At 31.3% G+C, this 15,002-nt stretch overlaps 2 protein-coding genes across 3 annotated transcripts in view; one reads left to right on the forward strand and one right to left on the reverse strand.

Annotated features, from left to right (window-relative positions):
* The window catches only part of LOC131848064 (bromodomain-containing protein 4), a 52,887-nt gene that overhangs the window by 14,055 nt on the left and 23,830 nt on the right, over positions 1 to 15,002 (reverse strand). For both annotated transcript variants that reach the window (XM_059197820.1, XM_059197819.1), the window contains exon 6: positions 12,697 to 12,874. In XM_059197820.1, coding sequence (XP_059053803.1) covers positions 12,697 to 12,874 — 178 coding nt within the window. The remainder of the gene's footprint in view (positions 1 to 12,696; positions 12,875 to 15,002) is intronic.
* Positions 558 to 1,313, forward strand: LOC131848065 (uncharacterized). Its single transcript, XM_059197822.1, has one exon. The coding sequence runs from the start codon at positions 597 to 599 to the stop codon at positions 987 to 989; it is 393 nt and encodes a 130-aa protein (XP_059053805.1). The 5' UTR covers positions 558 to 596; the 3' UTR covers positions 990 to 1,313.

The raw sequence follows: 15,002 nt of genomic DNA on the forward strand, positions 1-15,002 counted from the left end.
TGCATATTGAACCTTTTAATATACTTTCTGAACTATAACAACACAGGTAGATAAGTACTTAGATACAGATATATGGATAATTTGGTTATTTAGATTCTAGTTTGTACTTTAGGTAGAGATTGTCACAGTAATTTAAAGAAATCGTAAATATTAAATTTCACCTATTATCCCGTACTTAACGTCATTAGGCATATGGTGTGATAGGTTATGGATAAGTGGCCGCAAGCCCCAGCAACGGTACGATGGTCACCTTGTGCCGTCGAGAATATCGTGGGTAATATCGCCTAATGTAAGTGGAACAAGGTTCATGAGCGTTCGTATTCGTACCCGCCTGTGCATCAAATTATAAGAATAATTGCAGCTTAATATATAACTAGCGCGAATCAAACTCAAGACACCGTTAAGACTCATCACCCACCGGTGTCTACCTTCTGCATAATACAATAGGTATACTTTTAAAATCCAGACCGTCTCGCGTCGAACATATGATTATACAAAAAAGTGTACTCGTTTTGGGAACGAATGGTATCGATCAGTAGTATATATAAAATGTGTGTTGGGCCCGCGCGGCTCAAACACTCAGCACACACGGCAGTATGCACGCGTATCTCGCGCTCGCACTCGCGCTGGCTGCGCCCGCGCTCGCCACATCTCGCGACCGTCTCGGCTACGAAAGAGAAATAGACTCCACTAAATACAACCAAGTACCAAAACTCCAAGATTACGTACTCAGCGAGGAATACCTATCGGCACAAAAGAATAGAGGAAAGCTCATAACCAGACTGAGACCGGACGAGCTGGTAGCAAGTGATAATGTCATTTTAGAATCCAATGTTGTAACAATCTTACAACCTGAAAAGAAACATATAGAAAATGAACATCAGCTTGTACGGCGGCGGCGAGGATATAATTTAGAGAATGTCAGGGTACCAGCCCGGTATCCATACCTCCCGGTACCACGTTTCGACCGCTTCCGCAGATGGGGCTAATATCCGCGGAGTGACCGATGCTCCATGCCGAGCGCTTCCACCAAATGTCAAGGCTGCGCAGACGCTGCTCACAGTGGGTCCCAGCGCGCCTCGAGCGCATATCCCGTGCATGATGTGTGTGCGTCGTTTATGGACTATTTTTAGTTATTATATAATTTATATGTCGTGGCTGTGTTCGAACACTCAAGTTATGCCGTCATTCATAAGGCTTGAAGGCAACGACTGTCAGAATGAATATACGCACCAATTATAGATATACAAAAGTGGATCTAGATATAGAAATTACACCCATAATTATAGACGTTATTATAAGATAAAAGTAGAGTTCACATTGTTTTATTACTTTCTTAAATAACTTCAACAATAATAATATCAATAAATTTATATTATTACCTTGTTTTTACGTCATCGATCAATGGACAAAAAGATCTAGTACTCATATTTTTAACTTCATAACAAGGATACTATGATATTAAAAAGTAACTTATAAAACATTACAAAACAAACACACAAACGTATTAAATATTCTTTGCATCTAGTTAACATTGAAAAATACGCCTAATAATATTACGCCATAGATTTGTAATTACTAATTAAGTAGTATGCGTTACAAAATCTTTTCATTTTAATTATATACTAAAATATTTATAGGTTACGGGTAAACGGATATTTTTTACTACAGGATTATTATGTACATAAATGCCATTTTTTTTGTAGGACGGATACTGTAATTGATTGCAGCTGTTGCATTATGTTGCATGCGCGATATTACTAGGAGGTTTGCAGGTAGATTTGTAGGTTTGTACATAATTAATATTACAGCAATTAGACCCTATCGTGTTGTAATAGGAACAATGAAGCATAATATGCATGTTTAAAATGCAGTCAACACAATCGGTGTCACGAGGACCAGGGGGCGATTAAAATAGCAACTTTGCATTAATAATAAATAATACAATTATAATCAAACCTAAACTATTGTTGATATTCAAATATAAAAGCTACATAAATTTTAGTTTTTATTCCTTTCAATTCTAAGCTGGATATTAAAATCCAGTAGTTACCTTTTTGGATCTCTTGTTATCTCAAAATTTACCTTTTGATTTTACAACTTAAATCAAATTGAAGTCCTATTGTGCAGTATTCCTATATTTAATTATCTACGTCAGGAATATTAAATGTATGTTACTAGCGATTAAGCCAAATTACAAAATTAAATATTATACATAAACAATCTACATAGCTAAAACTTTTATTCATATCAACTGAGACATATTTCGTGCTACAAGCAACTACGACACGTACAAGAATGTTATAAAAAATCACAATACGCTTTAATCTATAAACGTCAACTGCAGTTTCATAACCTACAGAAAATGAGCAACTGACAAATGAACAACTACTTTAAGCACGTATCAAAACACAGCCGGGTCAACTTAAATTGACTGATAACTATAATTTCTCAAATAACTATAATTATTCAAAATCTGTAGAAATGCCCGACCTAACGAAACCTATCCTTTTATATTGATACTTTCTTCAAATACTAATTTTCTTCGGCACTACTGTATTACGATGACACAATAATAGTGATGTATTAAAGTGATAATAAAACGTTGCCATGTCACTCACACCAAAACAATGTCGCAATATAATAAAACAAAAAATATAATAGTTGGAATGACAAATGGTCGTGTGAATTGTTGTTGTCTGTTGGACAGCAAGATGTATATAGTGCGGGTATATATTCGCCACTTGTGAGTTCAACCCTATATGACAGACTTGCAGTCTACGGGACACACCGCAGTCCGCACCCGAGTCACCCGTCCGAGTACCACCCATTAGGGATGTAAAAAATTAATCGATTAAAGAAAAAATCGTATTAATCGATTTTCTCTTTAGTCAATTACTATTTTAATACAATAACAGTTTACACAGGTGTATCTAGTCCTAAGCTATATATAGCTTGTGTTAAAGGTACTAACAACTGAAGGAATACTTAAATATTTTTTGTAAGTAAGTACTTACAAAAAATATTTAAGTAGTAATAGAAAGAGACACAGGCCGGATAAGGTGGCGTCCTAAAGCGCGAGGCCATCAAATTGCAACAGTACTTCAATAAATTCATTAATTAAATAATTTTTGACAGATGTGAATGTGAGTTTTCTTGAAAGTGACATAAACACAAGGCGGTCTAAAAAAGTTAAACAATATATATACATACGAGTATAATCGAAATTACAGAAAACTATTCTATTCAGTAAGTGATCCCCTTTCTTAATTGATTATCCGTTACTAAAAATTGTTTACTTGACAATCGTTTTTTTTATATAAAGTGTTCATTACTACTATCCGCGGCAGTAACCGGACATCTACCCTCCGTCCTTCAACTCCTACACAATTAAACTCTGCGTGCCACAAACATCCCATTGTTCACGTAGAAGCTCTCAAAGTATTAAGCTACAAGGATTAAGTATAAACGTTATACTGGAAATTAATATGTAGATACTTGTATATTCATTGATAACGAATTTTACTCTCGTTTAAAAAGGATTTTTAGATTATCCAAACAAATTGGAGCTTCGGAACTTTAGTCATTAATTTTTATCAACCGACTCTAAACAGACTACTGAAGTCCACTGTACATTTTATATACAATTTTATGCGACTTTTGCGAAATTCACATGATTAAAAAAAAATTTTTTTTCGGATATATTTCACATTATAAAAACAAAAGATTTAATTTGTCTTTTTTTTTTAAATTTTGTAATATAGTAAACTCAAAAACTACTTAACTGATAAAATATAATGGCTGTTTATTACCAAAAATAGGTAGGTATTAATAAACCAATACAATAATTGCTGCCATGCCAAGCCGTTTAAATTACTTTAAAGAACATCTATAAATCTCTAAATATATATATATATATATATATATTAATAATAATATAAATCTCTAATATATATATATATCTTACTTACATTTTTTATCTTGGAAATGTAAGGACACGTGACACAAGACAGTTACTGATAAATTGATGGCTGATCACTGAGGACATATTTTTAAGCGAACAACACAATCTATGACACAGTATTTACTTCCTACATAAAAATAAATAGTAACTATGTTACAGAACGAAATAATAGTATCTATTTAAAACTTCACAAGTACTTAATATGGTATATTACAATAGACATAGGTAGAGCAACAAGTATCTCTATATATATTTCACATGATATTTCTTGACATCTCATCTAATAAACTATTAATAACACTATTTTTATAATCCAAGAATCACTTAAACTTGATTAACTAACCAAAAAATTCATACAAATTCCCCATTTTTCATAAGAAAATATAACGCTACTGTATCTGAAGATTTGTTTCAGGAAACAATTGACCTAATTTTAAGGTATTTTTCTAATTACAATTTTAGACGCAACATATTGTTCATATTTAAAATTAAAAGTACATACGATTCACGTTTATTCGGTTCAACGAATTCTTTAATCTATTTTTTAGCCATCTAATCTGTCAAATGTTTAGTGTATGGAATCGACCGTCAGTTACAGTTAGCTTTCTTAGCGATGAGTGATCGTTTAGATGGCTGGCCCACTGACACCTTATTGTCTTATGTGCGACCTCATGATCATGTACCGCTACATAGCAGATACAACAGCAAGTCATCTCTTTTGGCTCTTGTTTATTAATGACGTTCGTGTATTAACCAGGACAACGGTTCAGGGCATAAGCCCCAACTACACGACTGTTCAAATAACTGATTCATTGTATTAGTTACTTATGTACATTTGTTCATTTAGGTAAATATTTTACGTATATCATTGGGTGCGCCCAATAATTTAACTCGAGACTAGATTAGCAAGTAAATCAAGAGACGCCATTAAATAGATTTAAAAGAGAACTACACCAATGGCTCAAAAAAAAATGGTATTACGCTTTGCGAAAATTGTCTTAACATTTAATCTTCTGTATTTGTGATGTTATTTGTAATTTGTAAATTATTAAGAATTATGATTTGCCTCCTGAATATGAGGTGAGCTTTTGTATCTAACACGTGTAAGGTCTACTGTAAATAATGTTATATTATCTATCTAACAACACTAGACATTTCATCTATTTAATTTATTTTTTCAGTTACATTATCACCTCCTTCTCTTAGTTAATATCATTTGGGATCGCTATAGATAATATGTCTTTGTATTTCCTTTATCACTTCACAGATATCGGTTCATAATCGTTTCAATATTCACTATCTCGTCATCTAATTTTACACTGCCCATCCATCTCTTTAATAAAAGGTAGACACATTATAAAACAAAGGCCTTGGAGCGTTTGTCTATGCGCGATATTTTCAAAAACTACGTAATAAATTTCGATTTGTTAACAGTATACCTGTGTAATATTATAAATAATCTTAATGTATTTGTGATTAGTGGACTTAATCAGTTTCATATGACACGCACATATCTACCTCCATGTTTTTTATTTTAATTAACTACTTATTTACGTAATAATAATCATAATTAAATATATTACAATATAATTCAATTACTGTATAAAAACTACTTTTTATAAAAAAATGTTTGCAGATATAATTTCTATTGACCCATTTTCACAAACTCTGACTGAACTTTCACGATAGTAATAATTCAAATCTCGTTATAGTTACTGGAGAAGTCCGATCGAGTCACTACCGTAACTTTAAAAGAAAAATAACTTCGTTGACTTTAAAGCAATATTGTCTGCCAACTTCAAAAGAGAGGAGTTAGGAGTAGTTTGTGTGCATCATAAATATGTAATAAGATAACTTTTGACCTTTCTTTTTTTAATTGTAACCTCACTCCGGTGACATGAACGAAATCTTTTTTTTAATTCTTGGTACTGTAATTAATTCTATAACTTTAATATCATTTAAAAATTTTATTTCTGCCTTTTAGAATTACAATTTATTAAACTATAAAAAGATCTTCTGTCAAATTAGTATGATAAGTTATTGTTCCTATAGTAAGTAAGTGATTTATACCATTTATATTCAAAGATGCCGTGAAATAAAATAGAGTGTCTATACAGGCCATTCAATATAAAAGCAAAAAGAACACAAACATTCAAAGTATCAAATACATAGGTAGCTATTTATACCTCTAAAAGCCCCTCGCGATATCGAATCAAATTTTAACTTCTCATCATAAGCGTATTGGTACCTACCACTGATCTGAGAAATGTGAGGCTGTGTTAACGTCGAGTCAACAAGCAATAAAAACATATCTGGTCGAAATATCAGCGTGGCGGGCATCGTACGTGATCTCATTATTGGAGACCTTTTTAGCTCGGAGATCTGTTATTATTTATTTCTATGTGGTATCTTCGCAATGTTGCACTGACAATTCACAGAAATATATACATATGAAACTCTACATATGTGTATAATATATTTCGATCAGTAAAATGTATAGGCTATTAAAATAATTAAGACCCTACTATACCCTACTAACTATATATACACACTGATGCCTTCATCTTGAATATAAATATTTTGCTATGCTAGAGCCACCACCTTTCCTCTACAAAAGAAAATAACCCAAATAAGTTTTAATATTGTAAATACCTTTATGGTATTGTCTTTTGTTCCTAGCTTTAAGTTAGTTGTTATTAGTACCTGCCTATTAAACGGCTTAAACTTAGTTCCCTAGGGGTTGTTCCCCTCGAAGTCGATGCCCTAACCTTCACGTCTCTAGGGGGGTGCGGATAACTGGTGTCGTATCATGGTCAAAGGTTGTCTGGACGAAATTGTAGAAGCGATGAGACCGTTTTTTGTACCTTATTACTCTATTAATAAAGATATATGTAATAAAGAGTTAAAAAATAAATAATATAAATTCAAGTTGAAATGGAAATATCGAAAGTTGGTCTCATGTATTCAAAAACAATAATTCACAAACTCCCGCGACTTGTAATGTAAACCATCTCCGGGTGAAAGCTCCGTACAAAATAAATTATTGTTTAATATGCGAAATACCGGTTCAGTACATTATTTTAGTATAATGCTATTAATACCTTCTTTCACCCAGACATGTGAAAGTATAATGTTTACATTTTATAAAAATAAAAAAGAAATCTAGCATGAAAGATCAGAAGTTTAAATAATTCATTGAAGTAATGTACTAGCAGTACATTATTTAAGCCATAGAAATTGTAAACAACAACACTAGTAAAAAAGTCGTTGGATAATATTACTTTAGTTTCAAGGCTTCAATATTAATTTTCATGATATTCAAGGATCATACTGATATGTATTATTTTACAAGCTTTTGCAACACAACGTCGTCTGCGTGGAAAAGAGAAAATACATTTAAAAATAATGTTCATTCAAATTTACAGTTCAGTTTTAATTTATTCCTGAGGTATGAATTTGGGTAAAGAATAATATTGTGAGTAGATTTGCATACTCAAGATGATTGTGGAAGGCAAATGAATAATTATAAATTACTGACATCGCCATTCCTAATTCTAGACTAAACTAAATTCTGTTTACAATTTTAATATTTTGTACAAGTTAAAACTATAAAAGTTTTAAGAATTTGTTGTTTTATCTTATCTATAGCTAAGCTTGTACATAGCTCAAATTTAGACAATTCACCTTAAAAAGACGGAAATATATTACAGATTTACATATCGATGGCTACTTAGCTAATCTAAATAAATCTGATGAACACGCATTACGAAGACGTACACAGAAGAAAGTAAGAAATGTAAGTGTACACAGAAGAAGTAGTATGTAAGTACACACTAATGAAGTCTCCGAGGGTGTCATGAGGTGAGGACGTCTATATTCGTGGGCTACGCTTATTAAGTTTGTTTGCCGTGATCGGAAACGTTTACGTTTATTTACGTTAGCTCGTGCCTTCGTGTCCAAACTTCAGAAGACTTCAATTTTGCCGCAACACCACCCTCGCCACCCACTTTCCAAATCTTGCTGCCGTTAGATGTTCTCTAAATAAATAGCAAAGTTAATTTTCTGTACTATATTGCTGTCATTGCTATTTCTAAAAAGTAATTACATAATATTCATAATTCGTACATATATACCTACTTTCACTTTTTGATGATATTATTATTGTAAAATAAAAGATCTTACAAAAAGATAATCTCGTAACTATCGAAATGCCCATGTTTGTCACGTGTATTGAATATAGTTTCATTGAATAGTATTATAAAATAATCTCAATATATTGATATATAAAAGGATATAAAGTAAACGGTAGTGGTCAAAACCGGAACGAACGGTGATTGCATAAGCCCATGTGCACTCCGATTGCAGGAACCAGTGTTAAGGGCAACGACCGATCGACCCTGATTTTTATAAATTTTGCGCTCTGCACAATTAATTTGGTTTACAAAAAAAATGTATATAACATAAACCGCTGTTATAAGAAATCTGATATTAGGCAAAATATTTTCTTTTCAAATCAATTCCAGAAAGAGATGTATTTTGATTATTTTTTGTGTATTTTAAGCGATATTTCACAATCCTTATTATTAATTTAATCAAATCCTTTTAATTTTATAAGACTCTTTCGGCTAAATGCACACGATATTTTAACTAATATGTGCATATGCACATGTATAGCAGGCTCCTCAAGGATAAGAAAATCTAACTTCAATCCTTTTCAATAATAAATTTCATGGCGAATGTAATAGAAAATATATACGACATCTATTTTTCATGGAGATTCTCACATATGGTACTTCAGCAGATGGTACTGTCAACGCACTCTCGGGATACAACAAGTCTTGAATATAAATCATTTTAGTATAAAACAATATGTATTTTACTTAAAACAAATGAGCCCGTAAAATATATATAATAAGATATTATTAAATCCCTTCAATCAAGATTGCCTCAATTCCTAAAGGATGCGTCTACATTACATTAGTCATTATACAATAGTTTCCAAAGTCAGGTTGATAACTTTCAAGAAGCTCGAAAATACGACAGTATAATTGGTCAATCCATTCGCAATGGGTCGCGTGATGGATTGACATCGGTCCATTATAATCTTAATCGTTCTCTTGTTACCCATCGGCCGAGAAAAGAGCATATCCCAAGGGACACGCAGTTTTATCATCTAAGATTTTACTACACAAAAAATTCATCTTCAATCTTGATAAAATTAGTATGGAAATAAAAATAGACAAAGCCATTATAAATAATGGTCTGCAAATTTGCATTATGTTTATTATAAAATAAAAAAATATGTAGGTATATCAATCTGTATATCAAAAGAGGTTGAGAACTGGAAAAGACATTGCTAACCAACACACATACAAAACTTATTCGAATAACCTACAAACATGACACCACAAAGTTCAATTGTAAAATTCAAATATAACAATTTTAAAAACAACAAAATCAAATAGTTAAATCCTTTCAGAATCAGTCATTTGTAAGAACGTCCGTTGTATCTCTTTACAAAAATTAAGTAAAAAGAAAGTTGCTATGCTACAATCATACTATTCGTTATACGTCATAGCATTGAGCCGTATTTGCAATTTGGACGCACTTGTAAAATATATAAAACAAAATGTAACACACAAGTAGGTTCCACGTGTTGAATACTCGGAAGTAGGTTACCCTAATCACGTTACAACAGAGGGTTAGAATGCCAAGAGAATGTATGTTCCGCTATAAAAAGCGTGCGTGTATTTATAATATGATTTATCATTTAGATTCTTCTATAGAAGGTTCACATTTATTTCAGGTCCAACTGTCATTCTTGGCATTGCACGTGTATAGTAAAATAATGTAATTTTATTAAAATCTACCTATCGTTTAAGCGTGATTGAGTAAGAAATAACCAAATATTAAACATCCAAATGTCTTGACAAACTTTCAAACTTATGTAGTATAATTAAATTATTCTAATGTTTGCTTGAGTGCTGAATATTTAATGTTAACTGCTTTACAACAGCAAATAGACTATTACCACACCTTAACTTGGAGTAGGTAAACAGAGAATTGCCAAAGAAAATTAATTTTCATAATAACAGATTCTAAAATAGTCAAAGTACAAATACTAGGTATTAATTTTGTGTGCTCTGACAAAAGCAATTTAATAAATCGTGTAATAATAATTATTTCATTTTTGTTTAGTATTTTTAAGATTTGTTATAATTAGGTTTGATATAATGGGATTGACATGTTTGGAAACTACAACCCCAAAATAAATTCAGATAAAAAGGTAGGTCCTTTTAAAGTAGTAAATACATTGACTATTTTACAATCACATATTATGAAAAATAACAGAATTTCTTTAACAGTATCATTATAATTATTCCTATACAATTAACTTTTTTAATTGTGGCATGAACAAATTCATGGACATACGTGATAAACTGGACAAGATATAAATTGATACATATACATAACAGTCAAGTCTTCTCATACATTTATTTATTCATAGTAAGGGTCTAATTTATGTAATAACATACATTAAGAGCAATTGCCTGCGGGTGAATTGAACCTCGTGTCTTTTTCTAAGATATACCACTATGCAGTTTTGTCATGAAGTGATTGATTAACTAAGTACCTAATAGTAATCTCACCTTAATCTTATAGTTGATTAAGAATATTTAGTATTCTCAGTCATTCAGTATTTCTTTTTTATAGAAAAATAATTAGAAACATTTCGCAGATGCACCGCAATCGCACTTGTAAGGTTATAAACCCATATATTCGGATATTGTATAAAATACAGTTGTAAAAAAAGGGTGGTATAAGTTTAACGTGTCTGTGTTCGTTTGTGGTATCGTAGCTCCTAAAAGAATGGACCAAATATTATACGGTTTTTCTTTTATTGATATCTGACGTGATTGCGATGGTTCTTATCTACAATTTGTAAAAAAATATGATTATTCGGGAGAAAGGTGTTTAAAATTTCTATTTTTTTTAATTATTGTACTTATAACGTTATTAAATCTATAAAAGAAAAAAGACTAAGAACCTGAAATTCAATAAATTATAATATGATTTGCCAAATTATATTCTACTTCAGAATATACTTTATTTTACGTATTTACAGATATGTTATAAATGCTAGGTGCCTTTATCTACATAATAAAATAACCTTTTGTTTTTAAAAAATATTTTTTTCTGATTTAAGCCCAGGGATGAAAACAGATATAACGTAATTAAATAATAATCATGACTGTAGGGACTGTTAGTATCATAAAGACATCTATGAATACTGTTAAAAAATATACTAAATTTTAAATGTACTACCACATGTGTTAAAATTACATTAGCAGTGTAGTTACGAAAAGTAACAAAGAACAACTTACAGTTCACATTATAAAAAAATTGCGGATACATAAATATTAATAAGAATCATATTAAGAAAGAAGAATTATATATGTATATATGAAGAATTATATGTGTATATAATTCTTTTGTACGTGTGTTTATCTTCTAACTCCTCCTAAACTGCTATTTGGATAAAATTGTTTGTGTATATTTCTAATGGATAGATAGGTACGTGGAATATGTACCCCCCTAGGAGGTGAAGGTTGGGGCGTCGGGACGAACCCCATTGCCCCGGCCTGAACTCAGTGGGCGACAACCTCCGGAGAACGTTAAAAAAATAAAACAATTGATTCCGTTAGGTAGCATTGTTATTTCCGGCCAAAACAACGTCCGCCGTCTCTGCTTGTCTACTATGAATATATTATATTTCAAGGAATCTGTTCATGTTTAATTAGAAGAAAATTAGAGAATCTCCGTAACAAATCTATAATTTTACATCTAGTACAAATACAGTATTTATAACAGGCATGAAATTAGAATAGTCTTCCTATCTAGAAACTACATAGTAAAATATCTGCGCATTTAATAAAATATACAATATAGTACTTCTACTTACTACTTATCTAATAGTTCTCTATATAAATAACAGATTAAGGAAGTTACTGGCACAACTGCTTAGTTAATCGAAAAGTAGCATAAGTCTCTTTAGACTGAACAGTAGTCTCTCATCTACGAGTATATAAGCACTACTAGAAACAAAGGATTATCAGTCACTATGACCCGTATGTACTATTAAGAGATAAAGACTTAATTATAAAAGATATACCATATCCAAAGCCAACGATTCCTAAGAGTTCTGTTTTTTTTTTAACTTAATTAAAGCGGTGAACAGAACACAAAGTTTAATATATTCATAAAAACTGTGTGACCAATTTGAGTCAACTCGTTATGAGTATGAGTAGACTTGGTATATCTTTTACTTAAAATATTGAAATATATAGATAAGTATATATATTCTCATTAGTTTTTTAAAGAAGGTCTAAAAAGTAAATGTATGTTACTTAAGGGTCGGCAACGCGCACGCGACACCCTTGGTGTTTCAGGCGTCTGTAGGTTACGGTATCAGATGGGCCGTATGCTTGATTGTCACCGCCGTGGTTTATATTTTTGTCGTTATGTATCTATCATTATCCACACTCACATTTAATGTAATCGAGATTCAAGCATAAATATAATACAGGTTCACAAAGAATAAACTCTCATGATACTATAGATGAATAAATATAAACATCTTCTTGAATACTAGAAAGGAACGGTATGTGAGATCTATATTAAAGGTAGATTTATCTGATGTTAAAAAAGTAAAAATTATGGTAGATACTCACGGGTAACGGGAACGGCGCTTGACGGTGAGCCAGTGGCATGAATGGAGGCATGCGGGGTTCGGCAGCTTGTGGCGGAGGAGGAGCGCGTTCGGCTTGCGGTCTCAGGGGGAGGCGCACGGGACCCGACAAGGGGAACGCGAACACTTGCGACTGTGGCTCCGGGAACATGTTCACAGGCCTGTTGAACAAATAAACATTTTTGATAAACACACATCTAATGACACTTATTATTGACATTGTCCATCGATGTCGACATCTCATAGTAATTATACATAGGGAGAGCATTTTATTATGAGGAAAGTAAAACCATTGCAGCAATTTGAGAAATTGTAAAACTGTTAGAAACCGTGATAATCTATATATTATGTTAATATACACAAAATGAGAGCTTTGGCGAAGCTGAGGCGGCCCGTTAGTATCGACTATTTAAAGTAGTCTTATTTATTCCACATCCGGATTTATGAGTAAGTATATTACTTATAGGGTTTTTAAGTCTCTATCTTAGTTCAGTTATTGTTGTACATACTATGAAATTATAGTACAAATAGCTATTACACTAAAAGCAAACACATACGTATAATATATTAAAACCTAATTCTAATCATGACCGTATGCTTATTTTTTGGTTTTAATGTACATTATATGTGATGAATTTAGATTGTTTATATATTAAGTATAGTAAATTATTCAGTGTTTACATATGTATTTCATATGTTAAGTATACATATATGCCTACAGATCAAGAAGAAAGAACAGAAAGAATGAAGAAGTTAAAGAGATAGATAAACCAAGATTTAAAATGTTTCAATTTACTATTCCATTTTTTTTTAAACTTCATCAATTTGAGCATGTGACATTCAAATTACAAGTATAATCAAAGACTACAATACTGAATTGGTTTAGCATATAACACTTTAAAGATCAGAGGTTTGATTTCCGCATACACATATTTGTATTCATAAGTATGCCTGTTTGTATTCGTGTGGGTGGTGGTGGTGAGTTTGCTTTGATGAATACTGTACATATATTTATACAAACTATAGTGCCTACGTAAGTATATCTAACAGTTGTCTAATATCCATATTATAAAAATGTTTAGTTTTTCAACTAGATGGCGGTGTATAGTCCGGGTATATCCAAAGTTATTTCTTATTATTTATTACAAAGTGTATGACTCCTGTCTGGTTATTTTCTAACTCACTTCAGCAACTTACGAGTTATCTTAGGCCGTTTTTCATAAATTTCATCGAGGTAAAAAGTGCTTACTCAATATAAATATATATTATATGCTATGGATTTTCCAATATTAAATGAATAAATACAATTCATGGTACCTTATCATTTCTGTATTTATTAAATATAAATTAGATAAATTATTTAATTAAAAAATTACTATAATATATATAAAACATGATATAAAGTAAGACTCCTACAAACATCTTCTATGTGTGACATAACGTCTTTTTAACTTTTAAGTTTCGTCGTATAAGTCTAGTTTCAAGGACTTTTCCGCCAATTAGTAGGTAGAATGAATTATTGCTGTATTCATAATAAATTTTGTATATCTGTATACTTATACCGTTGTTTATATAAATGAAGATGACTCACAAAAACTACTTTTAATACAGAACTTGTTTAAAACCGGATTAATATTTACAGTAAGCCAACTGAAACAGGACGACCAATATTTGTTTGATTTGAATCTAGTATTAGTCTTATATATTAGACTTCTATTGATTTCTTGGCCTTAAATATTGTAACTGATTAGTCAAAATATACTGCTATACATAAGTTTTGTTTATAAAGTTCTGTACCAGCGCAATTTTGGTTTAATTTGTTAACTATTTAAATATTCCAAAAAGACCCTAAATACAACATTAATTAAATCAAATTTATTTTTTCAATTAATTTATTTTGCAAGCAATTATATTACGAGAAACTATAGGACAAATATATCAAAGACCAACAGACGGTTTTCCCAGCAATATGTAAGTAATTATTTTTTATATATATTTTTAAATTAAAAATTATATGCCATATTTATACCTTACTATATAATTTTAAAATATTAGGCAGATTAAAATTATTGCTTAGTTTGGTTAAATCGGGTATACTTATTACATCTGCATGAAATCTACCTACGTAAATTCCGGGAGCGTTCAGGGACACCGGATGAAATGAAAAAATACCACAACAACTAGAAGAGCGTACCTCTCTCTAATTCGACGCGGCCGAAAATTAAATGATGAATTAAATAAACCTATAGTAGGTACCGAGTCACACTAAAACAATTTATTCTACTTTTT

This window comes from Achroia grisella, unplaced genomic scaffold, assembly GCF_030625045.1.
Source record: "Achroia grisella isolate CSIRO2021 unplaced genomic scaffold, CSIRO_AGI_Agris_v1 utg546, whole genome shotgun sequence".
Lineage (NCBI taxonomy): Eukaryota > Metazoa > Arthropoda > Insecta > Lepidoptera > Pyralidae > Achroia > Achroia grisella.

Coding starts and splice junctions, on each gene's coding strand:
- LOC131848065 (XM_059197822.1), top strand. CDS start 597: ATGCACGCGTATCTCGCGCTCGCACTCGCGCTGGCTGCGCCCGCGCTC.